The 22,703-nt window shown below is 48.6% G+C and overlaps 1 protein-coding gene across 3 annotated transcripts in view; it reads left to right on the forward strand.

The window, feature by feature from the left end:
* Positions 1–2,939: 2,939 nt before the first annotated feature.
* Positions 2,940–22,703, forward strand: part of AP1B1 (adaptor related protein complex 1 subunit beta 1) — a 51,113-nt gene continuing 31,349 nt past the window's right edge. Inside the window, exons 1-3 of one of the 3 annotated variants that reach the window (XM_081841774.1) lie at positions 2,940–3,045; positions 14,686–14,747; positions 18,386–18,491. In XM_081841774.1, coding sequence (XP_081697900.1) covers positions 14,711–14,747; positions 18,386–18,491 — 143 coding nt within the window. In that variant the 5' untranslated portion in view covers positions 2,940–3,045; positions 14,686–14,710. Of the gene's footprint in view, positions 3,046–14,502; positions 14,525–14,685; positions 14,748–18,385; positions 18,492–22,703 lie in introns of those variants that run through there. The other 2 variants (XM_081841773.1, XM_081841772.1) reach the window with 2 other exon arrangements.

Raw genomic sequence — 22,703 nt, forward strand, 5'->3', positions numbered from 1 at the left:
ATAAATTTCTATACAGTTTGCGTAGTTCTGCCCCTATAATTCCCAAAAGGAAAGCTTCTGGGTTGTTGTTTTTTACCAATGTTATTTTAAACATCCTTTTTAATTCCTAATATATCATTCCCCAGTAAACTTTAACCTTACTACAACACATGTGATAAAAAGAACCTTCTTTCTCAAGTTTCTCTTGAGGCCTGTCTGACTTTCCCCTCCAAAGCTGTGTGGCTGAAAGGTTGCTGAGGTGGGCAGGTATCCTTTGCACACTCTTAAGTTTTAGCTAGGAGCAGGAGCCCCCCCCCCCCGCTTCCCTTTGCTAAGGGAGTAGGCCCAAAAGAGCTGAGAACATGCTCCAGTGTCATTTCAGATTAATACCCGCAACCTCCCTATTTCAGTGGGAGGAAGTTTAGCAGTTAGTGGTTTTAGTCAGCTCCAGATCTTTTAAGCATTCATCAATAAAGGTTTTATCTATTTGAAACCCAACCAGTATCTTGTTGTCTTCTTCTTCTTCTTCTTCTTCTTCTTCTTCTTCAATTTGTATACTACCCTTCATCCGAAGGTTGCAGAAAAGTTTACAATACCAAAAATACAAAAATACATACCACCCGTGCTTTTTCTTCTAGGTACAGTGAACGCTCAGGTTGTGAACGTGATCCTTGCGGGAGGCACGTTCGCAACCCACAGCGTTCACACCCTGCAACCCAGCGTCTGTGCAATTTGGCGCTTCTGCGCATGCGCAAAACGCGATTTAGCAGTTCTGCGCATGCGCAACAGCCAAAACTTGGAAGTAACCCTTTCCGGTACTTCCAGGTTTTGGTGCTTCCGTAACCTGAAAAAGCACAACCTGAAGCGTCTGTAACTCGAAGGTATGACTGTATAGAAATAAATATACTCTTGTCACTAGAGGGAGCTAAATCCAAACATTGTTGCTGTATCATTCCAAAGGGCTCATTGTCCTGGCTCCGAAACGGTCTGAAGGGTTCAAAATGTGCACTTGGAAGGACACACATGGCTACGACACACACGTCCATCTGTGAATAGCCACAGAAATTGCTCGCTTTGGCTCTTTATCTCATAATTGCTTCCATGGCGATGAAGCTGCCAATTGCATTATGTCCAGAATTGGCTTATGGAAAGCCTGCTGTGGCCCATTGCCAGCTTGCTAGCTGGGTGAGAGTTTTCACAGGTCCAAGATTCATTACAGTAGGGGCAAGACCTTTCACAAAAGATATATTCAGGGTATGTCCTAGAAGGGTGCACTGTGTGTGTTGCATTTGGGGGTGGCTGTAAGCGGTGGTGGCTGGTGCCATTTAGGACTGGTGGACCAGAAATTGGGGGGACAGACGAACAGTAGGTGGTAACCAGAGCCAATGATGTGCATATAGTGAGGCGGTGCACATAATTAGACTGCGAACCTTGCTCCCACAGGCGGCCATGATCGCCACCAACTTGGATGGCTTTAAAAGAGAATCGGACAAATTCAGGAAGGAGCGGGCCATTGGGAAGACAGGCGAACTAATGCCAGTGTACTGGAAGAAGCAAGGATCACCAGTGTTGAAGCGATGATTCTTCAACATCAACTTTGTTGGACTGATCATGTTATTTGGATGCCTGATTATCGTCTTCCAAAGCAACTTCTCTATTCCAAACTTAAAAATGGAAAGCGTAATGCTGTTGGTCAACAAAAGAGCTCTAAAGACTCTCTCAAGGCAAATCTTTAAAAATGTAGTATAAACACCAACAGCTGGGAAACACTGAACTGCAAGCGCTCCAACTGGAGAACAGCCTTTACCAAAGATGCCATGGGCTTTGAAGACGCTCAAACTCAGGATGAAAGGGAGAAATGCGCTAAGAGGAAGGCAAACTTGGCAAACCCTCACCGTGGTCAACTCCCATCCAGAAACCTATGTCCCCACTGTGGAAGAACGTGTGGGTCTAAAATTGGCCTCCACAGTCACTTATGGACTCACTGTTAAAACAGTAGCGATGCTGAGTTGCCCACCATCTTGAGTTTTCTATCCCAAACGGGAAATGGGAAACAGAGCAGAGCAAGAAACAGCTACACGAAGGGGACAGTCCTCTCCACTGCCAAGCCTCCTCTTCTTTAAGGGCTGGTTTATTCACAAGAATGAAGGAGCAGCTGCAGACACATTCATTCATTCATCACATTTTTATGCTACTTGATCATTAGCAGATCTAAGCAGTTTGCATAAAGATAAACCACATAGAGAATAAAACTATAAAAATTAACCACAAAACCAGAAACCTGAACTTAAAATGCCTGATGGAATAAAGTTTGGGCACCCCTGTAAGGGAATTAAGAGGTTGTTTTTCTTATAACACTACTGCAGTGGTACCTCGGGTTAAGTACTTAATTCATTCTGGAGGTCCGTTCTTAACCTGAAACTGTTCTTAACCTGAAGCACCACTTTAGCTAATGGGGCCTCTCGCTGCCGCTGCACCACCGGAGCATGATTTCTGTTCTCATCCTGAAGCAAAGTTCTTAACCGGAGGTAATATTTCTGGGTTAGCGTATGTAACCTGAGGTACCACTGTAGTCCTCTGGAAGGACAGTGTGGGCTGGCAGCCAGGTGTGAAACCTTTATTATTTATTATTATTATTATTATTATTATTATTATTATTATTATTATTATTATTATCTTAATAACCATTATTGCAGGCTCTTCGGGGCAGGGCCCTGCCCTTGCCCGTTATGCCTGCCGCCTTGTGCGGGGAAGGAAGGAAAGAGGGAGAGAAAGAACCTCTCGCTAACCAAAAGAACCCTCAGCAGGCCAAAATCCGAGAGCCCGGGCGGATGAAGCCGGCGCCCCTCTTTTTCTCTTCCCCCGCCCTCCTTCCGGTCCGTCCCTCCTTTCGCCCCGGCAGTGCTTCTGCGTGGCGTTTTCTTGGCCCCCCCCCCCGCCATCCACGGCTGCTCCTCCTCCTCCTCCTCCTCCTCCTCCCCCCGCCGTCACTTCCGCTGGGGCCAGAGCCAAGAGAGGGCGAAGCGGCTGCAGCCGGAGAGGAGCTCAGCGCCAGCGGCTCCGGAGGTAGGCAGGGAAGGGCCCGCCGGGGCTGCCTGCTCGACCAGCCCCGAGTGACCCCACTACCCCTGAAGGGTTAAATGCTTGCGTGCTCTAGGGGAGGGGGGGTCAGAGCCCCTTTGCCCCCACTGCTTTTGGGGAGGAGGGTCATGGGAGACCCTGCCAGCTTGCTTACCTTGCTTATGGGGCAGGGAGGGCTATATGGAGCTCGCTTTGCCCGCCCTTTGGGGAGGGGAGTCTATGAAAGACCCCCCCCCCTTGCCTGGCTGTACTTGGAGGTTGGAGGGCAGATATCTCTACCCCACCTCGCCTGCTTATGGGGAGGAGGGTCGTGTAGGAGACCCGGCCGGCTTGCTCAGCTATGGGGTGGGCAGGTTGTAAGAAGCTCTCTCTCTCTGCCCTCCCTTGGGGGCCCGTGACAGACTGCCTGCCTGGGGGGCAATAGGGGATATCCACTCCCCACCCATCGGCCTGTCCGCTTATGGGGGGTGGGATGGGGCAGTAGGAGACCTGTCCGTCTGCCCTTGAGGAGGGGGGGTCCGTCTGCCTGCCTCTCTTACCTATCCGTACATAATCTTCAGGCTAGAGAAGATTGCTCCCCCCCCCCCGTCTGCCTGCTTATGGGGAGAGGGACTATTAGGAGACCTTCGACCTTCCTCCTTGCTTGCTGTCTACCCCTTGGAGGGGTCTGTAAGAAACACCTCCCTCCCCGCCGCCGCCGCCCTCTCAGTCTGTTCTTGGAGATTAAGGAATATAGGAGATTACTCCCCTGCTGCCACCTGCCTGTTGGCCTGCCTGCTTATGGGGAGGGGGGCAATAGGAGACCCTGCCTGTCCATCTGCCCTTGAGGAGGGGACTGTAAGAGACACCCCCCCCCAAAAAAAATTGCTTGTCTCTATGCATTGGGGGCAACAGGGATAGACCTTTACTGTACTTGCCTGCCTATATTATATCTATGGGGAGGGGGCAGTAGGAAGCCTGGCTTGCCCCTCAGTGGGGAAGGGGCTATAAAAGACGCTGTACCTGTGTTTGTTCATGGAGGTGGGGAGCCAACCTCCTTATGGGAAAGGAGCAGAATAGGAGATTGGCTGCCCTGCCGAGGGGGGGTCCCCACTTCCTAAGTGATGTCTGGAGAGCCCCATTGCACAACTCTTTGCTCCCCCCCCCCATGCCCTCACAGTTCGGGTCAGGTCTTAAACTCCCCCCCCCCGACACCTGTGAAAGCCTTTTAATAGTCATGGGTCGATTGTCCTACCTCTTGTTTGTGTGTATGTTTCTGTGAGCTTTACAATATTAAGATGGGGGGGGGGAGTGTACCGTATTTTTCGCTCTATAGGACGCACCCGACCATAGGACGCACCTTGTTTTAGAGGGGGAGAACAAGAAAAAAAAATCTCCCCTTCTCTACCCAGCGCCCCTTCAGCAAAGTGGGATGCTTCCCACTCGCTGTCATGGCTTCTCTAGCCCCGCACAACCTCTCCGGCAGGGAGAGGCTGCGCGCAGCTATAGCAATACCCCCACCTCCCGCAAAAGCCCACAGGAACTGCGCACCCATTAAGGAGTGCACAGCTCCTGTGGGCTTTTCTACGAGGAGGGAGAAGGGACTGACTGGCCGCTTCAGTCCCTTCTCCCTCCTGAGGAAAAGCCTGCAGGAGCTGCGCGGAGCTTGTGTGCGGATTTTGGGGGCTTTTCCTGCCTGCCTCCCCTCTGCATTCGCTCCATAGGACGCACACACATTTCCCCTTCATTTTTGGAGGGGAATATTGCGTCCAGCCACTGCATCTGTTAACAATCACTGGCTTGTGCTTCTTTTCAAAAAAATACTACAAGCCAGTGATCCCTGAGCATGCATAAAGTGCATTCGATTAAGAGAAAATGGGTTTCATGATTTTGGAAGATATTACCAGTCTCCAGTCACGGCTTGAGTCTTGTTTTCTTTTCCCTAGAAATATCTTAGCTGCTGGGAATGGTCTGGCTTGGTCAGTTGGGCAACAAATGACCAACAAGCTAGTGTGTTTTTCAGGTCTTACAGCACAAAGGTCAATATGCTCCCTCCTCAACCTCTGACATGTTATTGGGTGAGGGGCTCTGCTTCTTTTTAAAACATGGAAGGTTGTGTAATGTGCATTAGCGCTGTGGCAGCATTTTGTGGGGGAGGATCTAGGCCCTATAGATTTCACTGGATTACAGCTCCCATGGTCCCTGACCATTGGCCATTCTGGCCTAGTCTGATGGGAGTCCAATAGTACTTGGCAATTTACTATCCCTTTAAAGGGTTAACTGCACACATAGTGTATGTGTGTGTTTTAGGGGGGGAAACACTATTGACTATTAAGTGCACACGCAGAATTGCAGAGTTGAGAAGGGACTCCAAAGGTCATCCAACCCCCTGCAATGCAGGAATCACAGCACGTAAGATACAATCCATGAACTGGAACATAAGGATGTCCTCTCTTTTTTTGGTACACTCAGCTGAGCTATGATTGGTGCCATGCAGTTGTCTATCAAGCGCACCCTTGGTGGTATAGGAAAACAGGAAGCTGCCTTATTGTTCAGACCTTTGGTCCAACTAGCTCAGTATTGCCAATACTGACTGGCAGTGGCTGTCCAGAGTTTTAGGTGAGGTCTTTCCCCCAGCCCTACCTGGAGATGCCAGGAGTTGAACCTGCCTGCAAAGCAGATGCTCTTCCCAGTCCTGGCCTGTTGTGATGTAACGTGTTCAGTGGTGTAAAGAATATAGAGGCAGGGAAGTTCCTGGTGCACATCTCACCTCTGTCATTTGCTAGAGATTGTAGCTCTGTGGGAGCTCTCAGCAACCTGAACAAACTACAGTTCCCAGGATTCTTTCTGGGGGGAGGAAGCCACGACTTTTAAAGTGGCGTTGGAGTGCTTTAGGTCATTGTCACGGTACTTCCAAGTGGTCGCTAGATCTTCCTGCTGCTGCCTTTAATTGGATGCGTGTGGATGGGCACTCACTTGGTTCGGTTGCTGCAATAAGTAAGAATCACATTGAAATGAACAGGCAGCTAAGTTTTCCTGGATTCCCCCCCCCCAACCCATTTCCCCTTAAGCCACAAGTAACTAACTTGAGAAGATGTAGGTGAGCAGGCAAACAAGGTAAAGAGTTGTGGACTAAACTTACAGCACTGTTTTCTCCCTGAGATCTGGTTCTCTCTCTCTTGTTTGAACCATTGTGCTTGATTTTCTTGTTCTTTCATCCCAGTCCTTTTATAGGTGTGAGGGTAATAATGCGTGCCTGTTAGGCAAATTCTTCACCTTAACACTCTAAATAGTCATTCCCCCAACCTGGAGCCCTCTGGATGTTTTTAGACTACAACTTCCATCATCCACAGACAGAATGTGCTTGTTGTAGATGATGGGTGTGGTAAAGGTAAAGGGACCCCTGACCGTTAAGTCCAGTTGCGGATGACTCTGGAGTTGCGGTGCTCATCTTGCTTTATTGGCTGAGGGAGCGGGCATATAGCCTCTGGGTCATGTGGCCAGTATGACTAAGCTGCTTCTGTTGAACCAGAGCAGCACACGGAAATGCTGTTTGCCTTCCTGCTGGAGTGGTACCTACTTATCTACTTACACTTTGACATGCTTTTGAACTGCTAGGTTGGCAGGAGCTGGGACTGAGCAACGGGAGCTCACCCCGTCGCAGGAATTCGAGCCGCCGACCTTCTGATCGGCAAGCCCAGGGTTCAGTGGTTTAGACCACAGCACCACCCGCATCCCTGATGGGTGTTGTAGTCCCAAACAATTGAAGGGCCTCAGGTTGGGATAAGGTTGTTTTAAACATTGTCTAGGCACTCGTGTTGCAGTCCTTTGTGTGTCTGCTCAAAGTTACTCAAAGGGAATCATTGAGCTATATATTATGCGGCTGTTCATCTTAGTCCTGTGTTCGCAAAAAGCAGTTATGTGGAAGAAATCCCTCTGCTTTGTATCGCGTGTTTAATGTCAATTCTTGCCTGTTTTGGGGATTGTCGGTCTCTAAGCCTGTAGTTCTAGCTAGCGGACTTTCAACTCCCTCACACAGGTAGCGGGGAGTTGTTTACGAATTTGCTGCAAAGGCAACTGACCTGTAGGGTGAACTCTGCTTATTTATATTTTTAGGAATTGCAAGCCACTGATATCTCTCTGCCCCCATTCATCTTTGTAAGAGCCAAGTTGTGTGAGATCTGCTTAACCAATTATTTGGTTATCTCCCTCTGTTTCTGAACTTCCCTGGTCCGTGCCGTTGCCCACATAACCCAAATGGTGCTTTCCTTGTTGAAGAGGGAAGTTTTGGCAGGCTTGAATCCCAAGGTTTGAAAAAGCAAATTAATTTTTTAAAAAAGAAAACAGGGGATAGGAGAAGCCCCCTAAAGGGGGTAAATGCAGACTGTTATATAGACTCTCCCTTGTAAACAAACAAAAAATCAGCCTGCAGGTGGAAAACTAGCCTGCTGTGCTAGATTTCTACTTGCAATGAATTCCTCCTCCACATAGCAAGAACGTCAAAAAATGTGATTCTCCACCTCCAGTTTGGGAAGTGGCATAGTCTGCTGTGGCATCTTGGGCCTCTACCACCTGATGTTTCCGCTTGCCTAGGCCAGCTCTGAAGAACGTTGAGGGAAAGCTACTTTTTGGTTTCCCAACACCCTGAGTTGCTGCTTTGCAGCTGGGCTTGCAGATGACTCAAGGGAGATGCTTGCCTATTTTCAGGCTTCGAGGAAAGCTGCTTCCTCTGGAGGTTCTCCTTTCTCTGACTTCTCTATTCCCTTCCTCATAATTACAAAACAACCTCCGCCTCGTGACTCGCTGCTCTTCCAGCACTAAACTTAGATAAAAGTGTTAAGCCAGCCCTTGCCAAACTGACACCCTCCAGATGCTTTGGGGCTGTGATGCCCATCAAACCCAGCCAGCGTGGGGCCGGTGAGAGTTGCAGTCCCAAACTTCTGGAGCCTACCATTTTGTGAATTCTTATGTTGTTGTTTAGTCGTTTCATCGTGTCCGACTCTTCGTGACCCCATGGACCAGAGCACGCCAGGCACTCCTGTCTTCCACTGCCTCCCGTAGTTTGGTCAGACTCATGTTTGTAGCTTCGAGAACACTGTCCAACCATCTTGTCCTCTGTCGTCCCCTTCTCCTTGTGCCCTCCATCTTTCCCAACATCAGGGTCTTTTCCAGGGAGTCTTCTCTTCTCATGAGGTGGCCAAAGTATTGGAGTCTCAGCTTCACGATCTGTCCATCCAGCGAGCACTCAGGGCTGATTTTCTTAAGAATGGATAGGTTTGGTCTTCTTGAAGTCCATGGGACTCTCAAGAGTCTCCTCCAGCACCATAATTCAAAAGCATCAATTCTTCAGCAATCAGCCTTCTTTATGGTCCAGCTCTTCCATACATACTTCCATACATCACTACTGGGAAAACCATAGCTTTAACTATATGGACCTTTGTTGGCAATGCCAACTTCCCTTTTGAGTGAAAACGGGTAGCAAAGAGAGTCTGGCATCCCCGACTTGGTGCCTTCCAGATGTTTTCGGCTGTAGCTGCCCTTCGAGCCAACCAATGTGTCATAGGCTGAAGAACTCTAGATCTCGAGGGCACCAGGTTGCAGAAGCTACCATGGACCATTTGCCCTTTGAGCCCAGAAGACCTGAGAAGGAGATTTCTTTTTCCCCAGACCTGCTGTTGAAGAACCTGTGGATGGCACCTGCAGCCAGAAGTGGCTAACCTTGTAACTCTTCAGAGGTGATGGACTCCCCTTAGCCACAGCAGCCAGCTTGACCAGGGACAGGGGGCTGTCAGGGTACAGCATCTGCAGCAAGGATAGCCAATGTTGTGCCCTCCAGGCATCATCAGTCCCAGTTGAGGTAATAGGAGTTGTAGTCCAACAACTTCTGGCTGCCCCTACAGGTCTCTTGAACCCCTGCCTTAAGTCAAGGGCTCTATCACTTTTAGAACAGAACAAGTGCAGGATGGATAAGGCCATCTGGTCCAGCACCCTGTTGTCACATTGGACAACTACTAGATGCCTCTCTGCACAAGAGCACTCTCCTCCCCTGTGGTTTCTTGGCAACTGGTATGCAGAAGTATGCCTTTGATAATAATAATAATAATAATAATAATAATAATAATAATAATAATAATAAAATTTATTTATACCCCGCCCTCCCCGGCCAGAGCCGGGCTCAGGGCGGCTAACATCAATAAAATCACAGTAAAAACATAATAGGGGAAAAGGGGGGGGGGACCCAATTTAAAATACAGGTTAAAATGCAATTTAAAATGCAGCCTCATTTTAAAGTAGCTAATAAATCAAGACCATAAGGGGAGGGAAACATAAGGGTCAGACCGAGTCCAAACCAAAGGCCAGGCGGAACAGCTCTGTCTTGCAGGCCCTGTGGAAAGATGTCAAGTCCCGCAGAGCCCTAGTCTCTTGTGACAGAGCTTTCCACCACGTCGGGGCCAGTTGAAACCAATCTAACCTCCTTGAGGCTCGGGACCTCCAAAGTGTTGTTATTTGTGGACCTTAAGGTCCTCCGTGGGGCATACCAGGAGAGGGAGTCTCGTAGGTACGTGGGTCCTAGGCCGCATAGGGCAGAGCATAGCCATCAGGACTAGTAGCCACTGAGAGCCTTACTTCTCCATGAATTTAACTTTTAAACAAGCTCTTCTAAAGCCACCCAAGTTGGTGGCCATCACTGCCTCCTGTGGCAGTGAGTTCCGCAGCTATGCCTTCCCTGAATCTTCCCACATTCACCTTCCTTGGGTATCCCCGACTTCCAGTGTTATGAGAGAGAGGGGGAGAAAAACATTCCTCTGTCTACTTTCTCTGTGCCATGCATCATTTTCCTATCATGTCTCCTCTGAACTCCCCCTTAACTTCCCCAAACTGAAAAGTCCCAGAGCCGGCAGCTTTTCCTCAGTGATCCCCTTGATCACTTTTATCACTTTGCTAGCCCTTTTCTGAACTTTTTCCAACTCTTACAATATCCTTTTTGCGGTGTTGCAACCAGAACTGTACTCACGGTGTTCCAAATGCAGCCGCACCGTGGATTTCTTAGAAGGGCGTTATGATATTGGCCTCCTTATGATATCCTTCAGTCCTCAAAGACACAGAAAAGGTGACTAGCAAGTGTGCTGCTGGCTATATTCTGACACAATTGATCCATGTTCCCCCCCACCCCACGCACACTCCGCTTGTGAATCATCTGTTCATCCCGGAGACTAGAAGATGTTACTTGCAGACCTGCTGTTAACAGAACATGTTTTTAAAACTGGGAAAGCGAGAGATAAATTGTATTTATTTATAAAATAAAATGAAATACCGTATTTTTTGCTCCATAAGAAGCACCTGACCATAAGACACACCTAGTTTTTAGAGGAGGAAAACAAGAAAAAAAAATATTCTGAACGAAACAGTGGATGTATGATTTTTGTGGTTCATGCTGTGGCCACAGACATGTGATTTGACGGTGAGTTTGGGGTAGCCCAATGCGAAAATCCTGAGGAGCCATGTGGATACGTGCTTTGTAACCACATTTTTGTGCCATTGCGGCCCCACGAAACAGTGGATGCGTGATTTTTTGGGTGCAGGCTATAGCCATGGACATTCTATGTGATCTTAATTAAATAATCGAAACATTTATATACCACTATGTCACGTGGACTGCAAGAAGATCAAACCTATCCAGGGAAACCAGCCCTGAGTGCTCACTGGAAGGACAGATCCTGAAGCTGAGGCTCCAGTACTTTGGCCAGCTCATGAGAAGAGAAGACTCTCTGGAAAAGACCCTGATGTTGGGAAAGATTGAGGGCACAAGGAGAAGGGGATGACAGAGGACGAGATGGTTGGACAGTGTTCTCGAAGCTACCAGCATGAGTTTGACCAAGCTGCAGGAGACAGTGGAAGACAGGAGTGCCTGGCGTGCTCTGATCCAGGGGGTCACGAAGAGTCAGACACGACTAAACGACAACATGTCACACACACACACACACACACAAATCAAAGCTGGTTTGCAACAATACCTATACACAATAAAAACCACTTAAGAAATCTAAAAAGCAGAGATTGTCAACTAGCTGCTACAGAAAGGCTTTGGCTGGGGCATGACAGTTTCCTGGAAGGGGTTTCTCCAGTGAGGTCATTGCTTCTAAGGCTTTCCCATTGGAGTGATGTGGATTTCACCCACCCCTACGCAGGAGTGAAAGTCACTGGACAAATCTGAGCTTCCTTCTCATAGCTCCCCTTTTGGATTATCAAAAATATGCTGATTTGGTCTTCCGAGATTGCAGCGACCAGCTGCGTCCTTCTAAGTTGCAACAGTGAGGACTCGGAGTACCGGTAATTAAGGAGGGCGGCTTTGGGTCAGGCTGGACATCTGTGCAGGACAGGGTTGGCTCTGCGCTGTGAAAATCTCACTCCGGAGACCTTGAACTTGCTTGATTACCAACTTGTTTCCTGAAGACAGTGGAAAGGGAATAGCAGATAAACAAGTGATGTAATGTGATGCCTCCTGAATTTCAAGTCCTCCTGGAAAGTGGTGGTTTCTGTAGCGCCGTGGTGTATCCAGCGTGGGATAGCGGTTAGAGCAGCGGTTCTCAACCTGTGGGTCCCCAGATGTTGTTGGACTACAACTCCCATCATCCCTGAGCTAGCTAGGGATGATGGGAGTTGTAGTCCAACAACATCTGGGGACCCACAGGTTGAGAACTGCTGGGTTAGAGTGCCAGGCTAGGACCTGAGATACCAGGGTTTGAATCCCCACTTGGCCATGGGTTGGGTGACCTTGGGCCAGTTGCTGCCTCTCAGCCTAACCTGCCTTGCAGGGTTGTTGTGAGAATTCATTGAGAGGGGCAGAGCAGCACACACACACCACCTTGAACTTCCTTGGTGGGACCTAAATGCAATCAACCCATGAGTGAGACAGGTCTTTGCCCCAAGCAGCTTACAATCTGACCCTCTCTGCTGCTGGGTGAGGAGAAACAGGTGAAAACAATGTGAGTGTAGTTTTATTAAATTTGCAAATCTCTTCTCATAGCAACGTTCCGAAGCAATTTACAACACAATAATGAAAATACACAAACATGATGGCTATGTGCTGCCTCCGTATATGCTGGGGCAATAACACTTCTGAATACCAGTTGCTGGAAACTTCAGGAGGGGACGATGCTGTTGTGTTCAGATCCTGCTTGTGGGTCTTCCACAGGCATCTGAGTGGCCAGTGTGAGAGCAGGATGTTGGACTCGGTGGGCCTTTGGCCTGATCCATCGAGGCTCTTCTTCTTTTCTTAGGTTTCAAAGTGTGGTTTCCAAAAACCTGAGGCTGGCTCAGATGTCACAGCCAGCCACATTTTGGTGAAACGTGAACAAGCCTTGAATATCACTTTGGGGTTTCTTTGACATCCTCCATATCGTAATTCCCTCCTCCCTCTTTCTGCTGATTTTGGTCTGCATGAGCGAAATGTTTTTTGCTTGCTTGCAGACCCAGGACTGGAAACCAGTCGCATGCCTCCAGTGCAGATTTGAAAGAAAGTGCAAAGCCTGTTTTTTTCCTGCATTCAGATGATTTCTCAAAAGCCGTGGCTTGCCTCATAAACCAGGAAAGGGGAAACAGCAGTGAGTGAGCCATTTGGCTGTAGAGCAAGCCACCTTGCATGCAGGTGGTCCCGGGTTCAATACCAAGGGTCTCCAGTTAGGGCTGGGAAAAGCCCTTTCCCCAAGCCATCAAGAGCTGCTGCCCGTCAGTGCAGACAGTACTGTGCCAGATGGACTAAGGACTTCAGACAGCTTCCTATGATGAGCAAAGTACCGTATTTTTCGCTCTATAAGATGCACCAGACCACAAGACGCACCTAGTTTTTGGAGGAGGAAAACAAGAAAAAAAAATATATTCTGAATCTCAGAAGCCAGAACAATCCCTCTTGCTGCTCTGGCTTCTGGGATAGCTGCGCAGCCTGCATTTGCTCCATAAGACGCACACACATTTCCCCATACTTTTTAGGAGGGAAAAAGTGCGTCTTATAGAGCAAAAAATACAGTACCAAGCTGTAGATCGACCTCAATGTCTGAACCAGTCCTTAAGTGTTAGGAAAAGCAGTTCAACAGTGCTTAGTCCGGCTCGGACAATGGCTTCAAGGAACCAGATGTGTACTGTGCTCCTCCTTCAGGGATCCAGTTGCTTTGCTGAAGCTTCGGCCTTTTCTTCTGCTTTGGAGCTCAGAATTCTCCCAGAGGCTGGTTTTGAAGGAAGACTTCTTTCTGAACCAAAAATATCCAAGCATCACCAAAAACACCCAAGCATTGACTGTCTTTAGCAGTCTCTCTTTGAATGCAGTGTCTCTCTGTAAGTTGGTGGTGGTGTTTATATAATGCAGGAACAATCCTAAGCTTCCAGGAACAGGCCTGCAGGGACCCAGGTTTATGGAGGGCAATAGACCCACGGTGCTATTAGGTGGTCTCCATCATTCTGTAGAGAAGGGCAGATTATGCTTGGTTGGAGGAAAGAGGTTGGTCCATCTAGCTCAGCATTGTCTATTCGCACTGGCAGTGGCTTTCGGGGTTTCAGGTGGGGGAGATTTACAACCCTTGAAACGCCGGGAATTGAACCTGGGACCTTCTGCATGCAGGGCAGGTGCTTATATATAAATAAAAATTATTATTATTATTATTATTATTATTATTATTATTATTATTATTATACCTCTGAACCATGCTCCTTCCCCTAATTCAGGCACCCCCAAACCCGGCCCTCGACCTGTTTTGGGACTACAACTCCCATCATCCGTAGCTAAAAGGACCAGTGGTCAGGGATGGTGGGAACTGTAGTCCCCAAACAGCTGGAGGGCCGAGTTTGGGGATGCCGGCCCTAATTGAAACCCTCTTTCAAAGGCCATGTGCTTCATGCATGCAAGGTCCTAGGTCCAATCCTGGACATCTCCAGGTCTGGTTGGGGAAAGACTCTTGGCTGAAACCCTGGAGAGACCTGCTTCCAGCCAGTGTAGGTCGGTCGACTAATGATCTGAGTAGAAGGCACCTTCCTCTGTTCTCCTTGAAAGCCACTTAGCCTGAAACCCACCAAGAGCTGTTCTCCTTGAAAGCCACTTAGCTTGAAACCCACCAAGAGCATCCCATTATGACAGTGGATTCCTGATGTGAACTGGGTGTTTGCAGTTTGTGCGTGTGTGGCACTTCTCTTTAGAACTGCCTTGCTGATCCTTTCATTGGCACTGAATATGCTGGTTGTTTCTTCACTCCTGGCATCTCCCCAGATGTTTTTTTTTGGGGGGGGGGGTTGTTATCCAGCAAACCTGCTGGTGTCTCTCTGCGCGTAGTGTTTTTAAAACCTGATCTGTGGGTCTGACCACCCACCGTTGCTCTTCTGAGAATTCCCCTTCCACACCCTGCCAAAGGCTTCTTCCAGGGACTTAGCAGCCTCTGGCAAACCTTGTTAAGCCATCTCTGAAAGTCCCAGATAAGAGCCTCTTCTCCAAATGCTGGTTTCTCTTCCCCTCTCCTTTTTAAATTTCTGAATTTGTCCTTTCTCTCCCTTTGTGTCCTTCCTTCCTTCCTCTCTGTTTATCCTTCAGGGTTCGTTGGGCGTTAAAACCTCTTCTTCTGCCGCCTGCTATATTTTTATTCTTCTTTTTTCCTCTTTCAGAAGCAGCAACAAACCAGGAACCAAGATGTCAGACTCCAAGTATTTCACCACCACCAAGAAAGGTAATATGGGTTGCTTTTAGATTGTGTGTGTGTGTGTGTGTGTGTGTGTGAGAGAGAGAGAGAGAGAGAGAGAGAGAGAGAGAGAGATGCGTCGAGAGCCTGATTTCTACAAATGGCAATCCAATCAAGGCTATAAAATTGTTCCAGGACTCTTTCCATGCCAGAGCGGCAGGTTAGACTCTCCCTAATCATAGGAGGAGAAGCCATAGAAAAACATATCAGGGAGACACGTTTGATGTGCTTTTTAATATTTTAATATATGCTGCAAGCCACCCAGAGTGATATACATTTTTATATATGCTGTAAGCTGCCCAGAATGGTGGCATTGTTATCATCATCATTTTTTTCTTTTCTTTTTTCTTTTTTTATTGTTTGTTGCTTCATTAGTTTTAACAAGAAAAATTACAGTCAACCAAAAGAACCAAAGAATACTACGATTTACAAAGGATAAATTAAATTCTTACAACATAACTTCCGTTGTGACTTCCAGTCACCCCTTCGAGAGTCCCAGTCATCATTATTTTCTATGCCTGCCTCCTTCCTGAAATGCTGTCTTTCAATATGCAGAAATCTCTTTCTCCCCCCGCCCCCCTCAAAACAGGAGAAAACTCTCAACCATGCAGGGGAGCTTAAAGAAACTTTATTTATAGTTCGTTATTTTATATTTTTGGTAATGTATAAAAAAGCTATAAAGGCAGATGAAAATTATAATTCGAAGAACAAAACAATAAAATAGGCACACAGAATAAGTACAGTTGCAAATGGGTTAAAATAGCAAAGGCGAAAGAAGAAAGTGAGAATAAATGTTTCCTTCACATGAATAATATTAGTGTTACTTGGTTGTCAAGTCTAGTTTTGTTCTGTTGTGCATGTAATTAAAGGAATGGCAAAACATATAACAAGTTTCTGGAAGTTCTAATATTTTTATTTATGAATTTATATGAATCGCCTTTTGCATATATCTCAAGGCAACTTATAGGCTTTCCCCCCATTTATTTTAATAACTTGCATACCATCTAGCATCGGTATCTCTAAGCAGCTCATATAAGTTAACAGCCATGAAACCACAAGCAAAATCTAAGCACGTAGCATCAAAATACCAGAAGTAAAATGTTAAAAGTGAAGTGATGCTTATGGGCTTGTTGTAATGCCTTCAGAGACAGGGCACAGTTTCCCCATGACCCTGGCTGAAACCCTAAGCCCAGGGGCCGGAAACCTTTTACAGCCAAGGGGCGGTCCACCGTCCCTCAGACCATGTGGTGGGCTGAACTGTATTTTGAAAAAAAGAATAATGAACAAATTCCTATGCCCCACAAATAACCCAGAGATGCATTTTAAATAAAAGGACACATTCTACTCATGTAAAAACATGCTGATTCCCAGACCGTCCATGGGCCGGATTTAGAAGGCTATTGGGCCGGATCCGGCCCCCGGGCCTTAGGTCGCCTGTCCCTGCCCTAAACTGTGGTTAATCTTAACTGCTGCCTGTTGAAACAAGCCAACTTCACAACTGTGCAAATCAACTCCAAATAGTTTTTAAAGGGGTACGAAAAGCAACCGAAGGTAGCTGTTCCTTTTGCGTTGTTTTTAAACCTAAAGCAGAAACCATTTTTCCAGCTTGAAAAGCCGGCTAAAACAGAAAAAAGCCCTCACCTTGTTTCCACAGGATAGGAGCATGCCATATGTCAACAGGGATGCTGTTCCATGAAACCGGGGCAGCTGCGCCGAAGGATGATGATGATTATTATTATTTTAGTTTTTCGTTGTTCTTAATCTTTTTTTAAAACTGAAGGATTATTACATCCTGCATTTTGTCTGCTGCCGCTGGGATTTGTTCGGATGAGCGGCAGTTCAGGAACCTGCAAAATAATTCATAAGCTGGTTGGAGAGCATAGGAAGCAGAATATTGATTCATTTCCCACGTCGCTTTGCCCGCCCCCCTTGCCACAGCAGACTCTGAAAACCTGAATCGTGGAGGCAGAACGCATGAGCAAGTGGTGGCTCCGTGGTAGAGCCATCTGCCCAGCATCTCCTGGCAGGGCCGGGAGAGCCTGAAACCTGGCAGAGCAGCTGCCTGTCACTGTAGGTCAGGGGTCGGCAACCCGCGGCTCCGGAGCCGCATGTGGCTCTTTTACACCTTTGCCGCGGCTCCGGGGCGGATACTAGAGAGGGGAGGAGGCGCATTGTGCGCCCCGACACTCCCCACTGTGGCGGGCGCTGTACTGGCTGTGACGTCGCATGGGGGTGGTGCGTGCGTTAGTCATGCACCGTCCCAACGTCACCTTCCCGCCCGCCCGCCCGCCCGCCCGCCCGCTACATTGTAAGGGGCATGTACACTGGTCACTGCATTGAAAGGGGGCATGTACGCTGGTCACTGTTTTGAAGGGGAGTGAAGAACACACACACACAAAAAGGGTAACTTGTTAATTTAACGTTTATTTCTATAGGAGGAGTAATTCTGAGGGGTCAAGCAAAGAAATAATTTAAAAAGTGACAAAAATGTTATTTTTATAATGACGAGTTTTGCAGCTCCCAGTTTTTTTTTCTTCGGAAACGGGTCCAAGTGGCTCTTTTTGTCTTAAAGGTTGCAGACCCCTGGTGTACGTAATCATAATCATATTTTTTATTTATACCCCGCCCTCCCCAGCCAAGGCCGGGCTCAGGCCGGCTAACAAGCAATAATAAAAACAAGTTGAATGAATACAACTTAAAAACAAGATTAAAATACAACATTAAAATATTGAAACATTAAAATATTAAAATGCTGCCTCATCACAGGAGGAGAAAGGAAAAAGAAAGAGGGGGAGGGAATCAAATTGGCTCCAAGCCAAAGGCCAGGCGGAACAACTCTGTCTTACAGGCCCTGCGGAAAGAAATCAGATCCTGCAGGGCCCTGGTCTCGTGAGGCAGAGCGTTCCACCAGACCGGAGCCAGAGTTGAAAAGGCCCTGGCTCTGGTTGAGGCTAATCTAACTTCCTTAGGGCCCGGACCACTAGGGTGTTGCTATTTATGGACCTTAAGGTCCTCCATGGGGCATACCGGGAGAGGCCGTCCCGTAGGTACGAGGGTCCTAAGCCGTGAAGGGCTTTAAAGGTCAAAACCAGCACCTTAAATCTGACCCTGTACTCCACCGGGAGCCAGTGCAGCTGGAAAAGCACTGGGTGAATATGCTCCCATGGCAGAGACCCCGTGAGGAGCCTCGCTGCAGCATTCTGCACCCACTGGAGTTTCTGGGACAGCTTCAAGGGCAGCCCCGCGTAGAGCGAATTACAGTAGTCAAGCCTGGAGGTGACCGTCGCATGGATCACTGTGGGTGATACTGGGTTAGATGTGTCATTGGCCACCTGGGATTATCTAATTCTTTTGGTGTTCATAGTTTAAAGGTAGAGCACCTGCTTTGTCTGTGAAAGGTCCCAGATTCAACCCCCTGGGGCATCTCCAGGTGGGGCTGGGAAAGAATGGCACCTTAGAGAGCTGCTGCCGGTCCGTGTTGGCAGTACTGAGCTAGTCTGGGCTTCCTGTGTAAGCTGCTGCTCTTGAGTGCTGTTGTGCTGCCTGTTGGGGTACTTTCTCTAGGTGCTGAGCGGGACCTCCTGCCACCTTGATTTAAACTTCCACGGTTTTTCCCCCCTCTCCAGGGGAGATATTTGAGCTGAAGGCTGAGCTCAACAGCGACAAAAAGGAGAAGAAAAAGGAAGCTGTGAAAAAGGTGATCGCGTCCATGACGGTGGGGAAAGATGTCAGGTACGTTGCCATTCTGGAGATGCGTTGGTCCAACATCTGAGCCAAACTGGGGTCTCCAAATATGGTGTTGGCTACAGCTCCCATCAGCCCCAGCCAGCGCAACTGGGGCTCAATGGCTGTGCTGGCCATAGCTGTCAACCTTCCCTTATTTGGTAGGAAACTCCCTTATTCCAGCGCCGTTTCCCACTGCTATCCCGGATTGTTGATATCCCGTAAATTTCCTGGATTTCAAAGGAAGCGGCTCCTCTCCCTCCCTCCCTGCTGGCCAGGGAGGCTCTTCAACTGCGTTGCTCATCTGCGTTGCTCACCAATAAGGAGTCTGAGAACGACTGGGGGGGTGGAGCTTGCATGCCTTGTGCCGATCAAATCGGCCACATTGTCTGGGGACTTGCCTTTGCTTCAGCGCTTCCCAGCAGTGTGGTGGTTTCCTTGCTGCTGTATCCCTTTGCTGGGTCGCTGTGCTGTGGGAACCACCACTTGAGGCTTCATTTGGCTGCTGGCTGGGCTTTCTGCCTTTGGGCCTTTGGCTTGGAATGCACCTGTGCTTGGAATCGGATGGATATATCGTCATCAATGGCCCACTCACCCTTGCTGGGGATAAGGTCTGTCTGGAGTGGGGGCACATGGGAGAAAGAGAAGGAGCGTTGAGTACATTGGTGGGCGGCGATCTCGTGGGAGGGGAGCTTTTGGATTTGTTTTGAAGGCTCCTTCCATTGACTGTTATGGGGGAAAGGAAAGGAGCTGGTTGAGTACAATGGTGGGCGGTGAGCTGCTGCTGATCCCTTATTTTGGATGCTGATCCCTTATTTTCAAATCTGAAAGTTGACAGCTATGGTGCTGGCTGATGCTCTGCCCCATTGCAGGTGCTCTCCCACTGAGCTTATTGCCTTCCCCATGGATTACCTGGTAGATTATGCTTCAGGGTGAAGCCCCAGCAACTGTTTCTCTTCCCCAGGCAGTCTTGACTGCCTGCAGACTGTCTTGCTTGCCAGAGTGGTGCATGCTCTGGTTATCTCCCGCTTGGACCACTGCAATGCGCTCTACATGGGGCTACCTTTGAAGGTGACCCGGAAACTACAACTAATCCAGAATGCGGCAGCTAGACTGGTGACTGGGAGTGGCCGCCGAGACCATATAACACCAGTCTTGAAAGACCTACATTGGCTCCCAGTACGATTCCGAGCACAATTCAAAATGTTGATGCTGACCTTTAAAGTCCTAAACAGCCTCGACCCAGTATACCTGAAGGAGGATCTCCACCCCCATCGTTCATCCCGGACACTAAGGTCCAGCTCCGAGGGCCTTCTGGCGGTTCCCTTCCTGCGAGAAGTGAGGTTACAGGGAACCAGGCAGAGGGCCTTCTCAGTAGTGGCACCCGCCCTGTGGAACACCCTCCCATCAGATGTCAAGGACGTAAACAACTGACTTTTACAAGACATCTGAAGGCAGCCCTGTATCGGGAAGTTTTCAATGTTGTTTTTTATGTGCTGTGCCCAGAGTGGCTTGGGAAACCCAGCCAGATGGGTGGGGTATAAATAAAATAAGAAGAAGAAGAAGAAGAAGAAGAAGAAGAAGAAGAAGAAGAAGGCTGGGTAGTTTTAAGCATGGCTGTGATTTTTGAGAACATAAGAAGGGTCTGCTGAATCGGGCCACTAGCCCATCTAGGCCACCCAATGGCCACCTTGATTCCCCAATCGGAAGCCCGCAAGCAGGACCCGAACACAAGAGCGCACTCCTGATTCCTGTGGGAGGAAGTTCCACATTCCCACCATACGCTGCATGAAGAAGTCCTTTCTTTTGCCTGCCCTGAATCTTCTAACGTGAGTTCCGCCCACGAGTTCCGTTGTCATGAGAGCCAGGCTGAGAGATTCCTGGCTCTCGGCTCGCTGATGCCGTTCCTAGAATGATCATTTTGGAAATGAGAGAGAGGTGGAACAAGTGGTGATTCTCACAAGGCCCTCTGCCTGGTTTCATTGACTTAGCCTTTGCCTTCTGCCATAGCTGTCACCCGTCCCTTATTTGGAGGGAAACTCCCTTATCCCAGCGCTGTGTCCCGCTGCTGTCCCTTATTGATGATGTCCCTTAAATTTCCCGGTTTCAAAGGAAGCAGCTCCTCTCCCTCCCTCCCTGCCGGCCAGGGAGGAGGGAGGCTCCAACTGTGTTGCTTGGCTGTGTTGCTCACCCAATAAGGAGTCTAAGAACGACTGGGAGGTGGAGCTTGCATGCCTTGTGCTGATCAAATCGGCCGCGTTGCCTGGGGACTCGCCTTTGCTCAGCGCTTCCCAGCGGAGAGGTGACGGTGGTTTTCCTTGCTGCATCCCCTTTGCCGGGTTGCTGCGCTGTAGGAACCACTGCTTGAGGCTTCGTTTGGCTGCTGGCTGGGCTTTCTGCCTTTGGCTCAGAGGGGCTCAGAAGTTGAACATACCTGTGCTTGGAAAATCCCTTATTTTGGCTACTGATCCCTTATTTTCGAGGCTGCTGGTCCCTTATTTTCAAATCTGTAAGTTGACAGCTATGCTTCTGCGCACCAAAGCTTCAAGCCATCAGCCTCGCTTCTAGTTAAAGATGTGTGGTGTAGGAATAATCCGGGTTCCGGGCTTCTCTGTTTGGATTAAGGAGGTCGGCTGCGTCCTTGACCTTCAGGGAGCAGGACTCTTCGCACGTGCTGAGCATTTTGCGGCTTTGAAATTGGACCAGGGAGTAATTCCGTTCATTTTTATTTATTTGACAAGGCCTGTATACCACTTGGTCATGGCAAAACCTCGAAACGATTTAGAAATAGAACACTGAAACAGTTGAAAGCAACTATTTATAGAGCCCTCCTGTGGTGCTATGGGGTCAGTGCGTCTGGCTGTTAACTAGAAGGTTGGTGGTTTGATCCCACCCAGGGATGGTTGTGGGCAGAATTCCTGCACTACAGGGGGTTGGACTAGATGACCCTCGGAGTCCCTTCCAACTCTACAATACTACATTCAAAAATGAATTAAACTCTAGGATAAGGAGGGTTGGGTGGGAAGCCCGCACCGAAATTAAAACACATGTCAACATGCCTGGATTGGCTTGCCTGAACAGAAGTGTTTAGCAGGCACCAGAAAGTGTACAGCAAAGGCATCTATCTGATACCAATCGGCAGGGAGTTCCGAAGTGTCAGCATTGCTGCACTAAATACCGTATTTTTCGCTCTATAGGACACACGTGACCATAGGACGCACCTTGTTTTAGAGGGGGAGAACAAAGGGGGGGAATCTCCCCCTCTCCTCAGCGCCCCTTTAGCGAAGCGGCAGGAGAAACAGAGCCCCTTCTATTTCTCCTCCCGCTTGGCTGAAGGGGCGCTTCGCAGCTCTCCCTCTCTGCTGAAGCCAGGAGAGTCTTGCTCTCCCGGCTTCAGAGAAAGGAACCCGAAGCCTTTGGAGCACATCGCGAGGTCCTGCTGCGCTCCAAAGGCTTCAGGTGGCTATCCCTGAAGCCTGGAGAGCAAGAGGGGTCGGTGCACACCAACCCCTCTCGCTCTCCAGGCTTCAGTGAAAGCAACACGTAGCCTCCGGAGCGCGGAGGGAGCGCTCCCTCTGCGCTTTGAAGGCTTCGCGTTGCTTTCGCTGAAGCCAAGGAGCCTGCATTCGCTCCATAGGACGCACAAACATTTCCCCTTAATTTTTGGAGGGGAAAAGGTGCATCCTATAGAGCGAAAAATGCGGTATATCATTTTCTTACAAATGCAGAACGTGCATTTTGTGGCACGTGTAACTTTGCCAGTTCTGTAGATCAGAGCAGTCTAGTGGGGCATCAATGGGGTAAGACGACCTCACAGGTAAACTTGGTTCCAAGCTTTCATATACTAATAGTCACAACTTTGAACTTGGCCCAGGAGCAGATGAGCAGATGAGGTGCAGCTCTCTTGAGCAGAGGAGCTGTATTCCTTCCAGCAATTGCATAAGGGAAGCCCCACTTAGAGCATATTGCAACAATCCAGCCTTGAAGGAACCAATGCACGATAACAAGGAGGGAGGGAAAACGTAGTAGTCGGGGCCAGGAAGAGAGGCCTCTGAATGGTGAAGCCAGAGCAGTGAATCTCAACACAGGTACTGATTTAAAAAATGAGGATGAAAAAATAACATTTAACTTTGCTTTCTCCAGCCTACTGCCCTCCATCTGTTCTGGGCTAGAAATCCTATCGGCCTCTGTTAGCACAGCTCTCTGGCTGGATTTCTTTGT

Source organism: Podarcis erhardii (genome assembly GCF_964252035.2).
Source record: "Podarcis erhardii genome assembly, chromosome: 15".
NCBI lineage: Eukaryota > Metazoa > Chordata > Lepidosauria > Squamata > Lacertidae > Podarcis > Podarcis erhardii.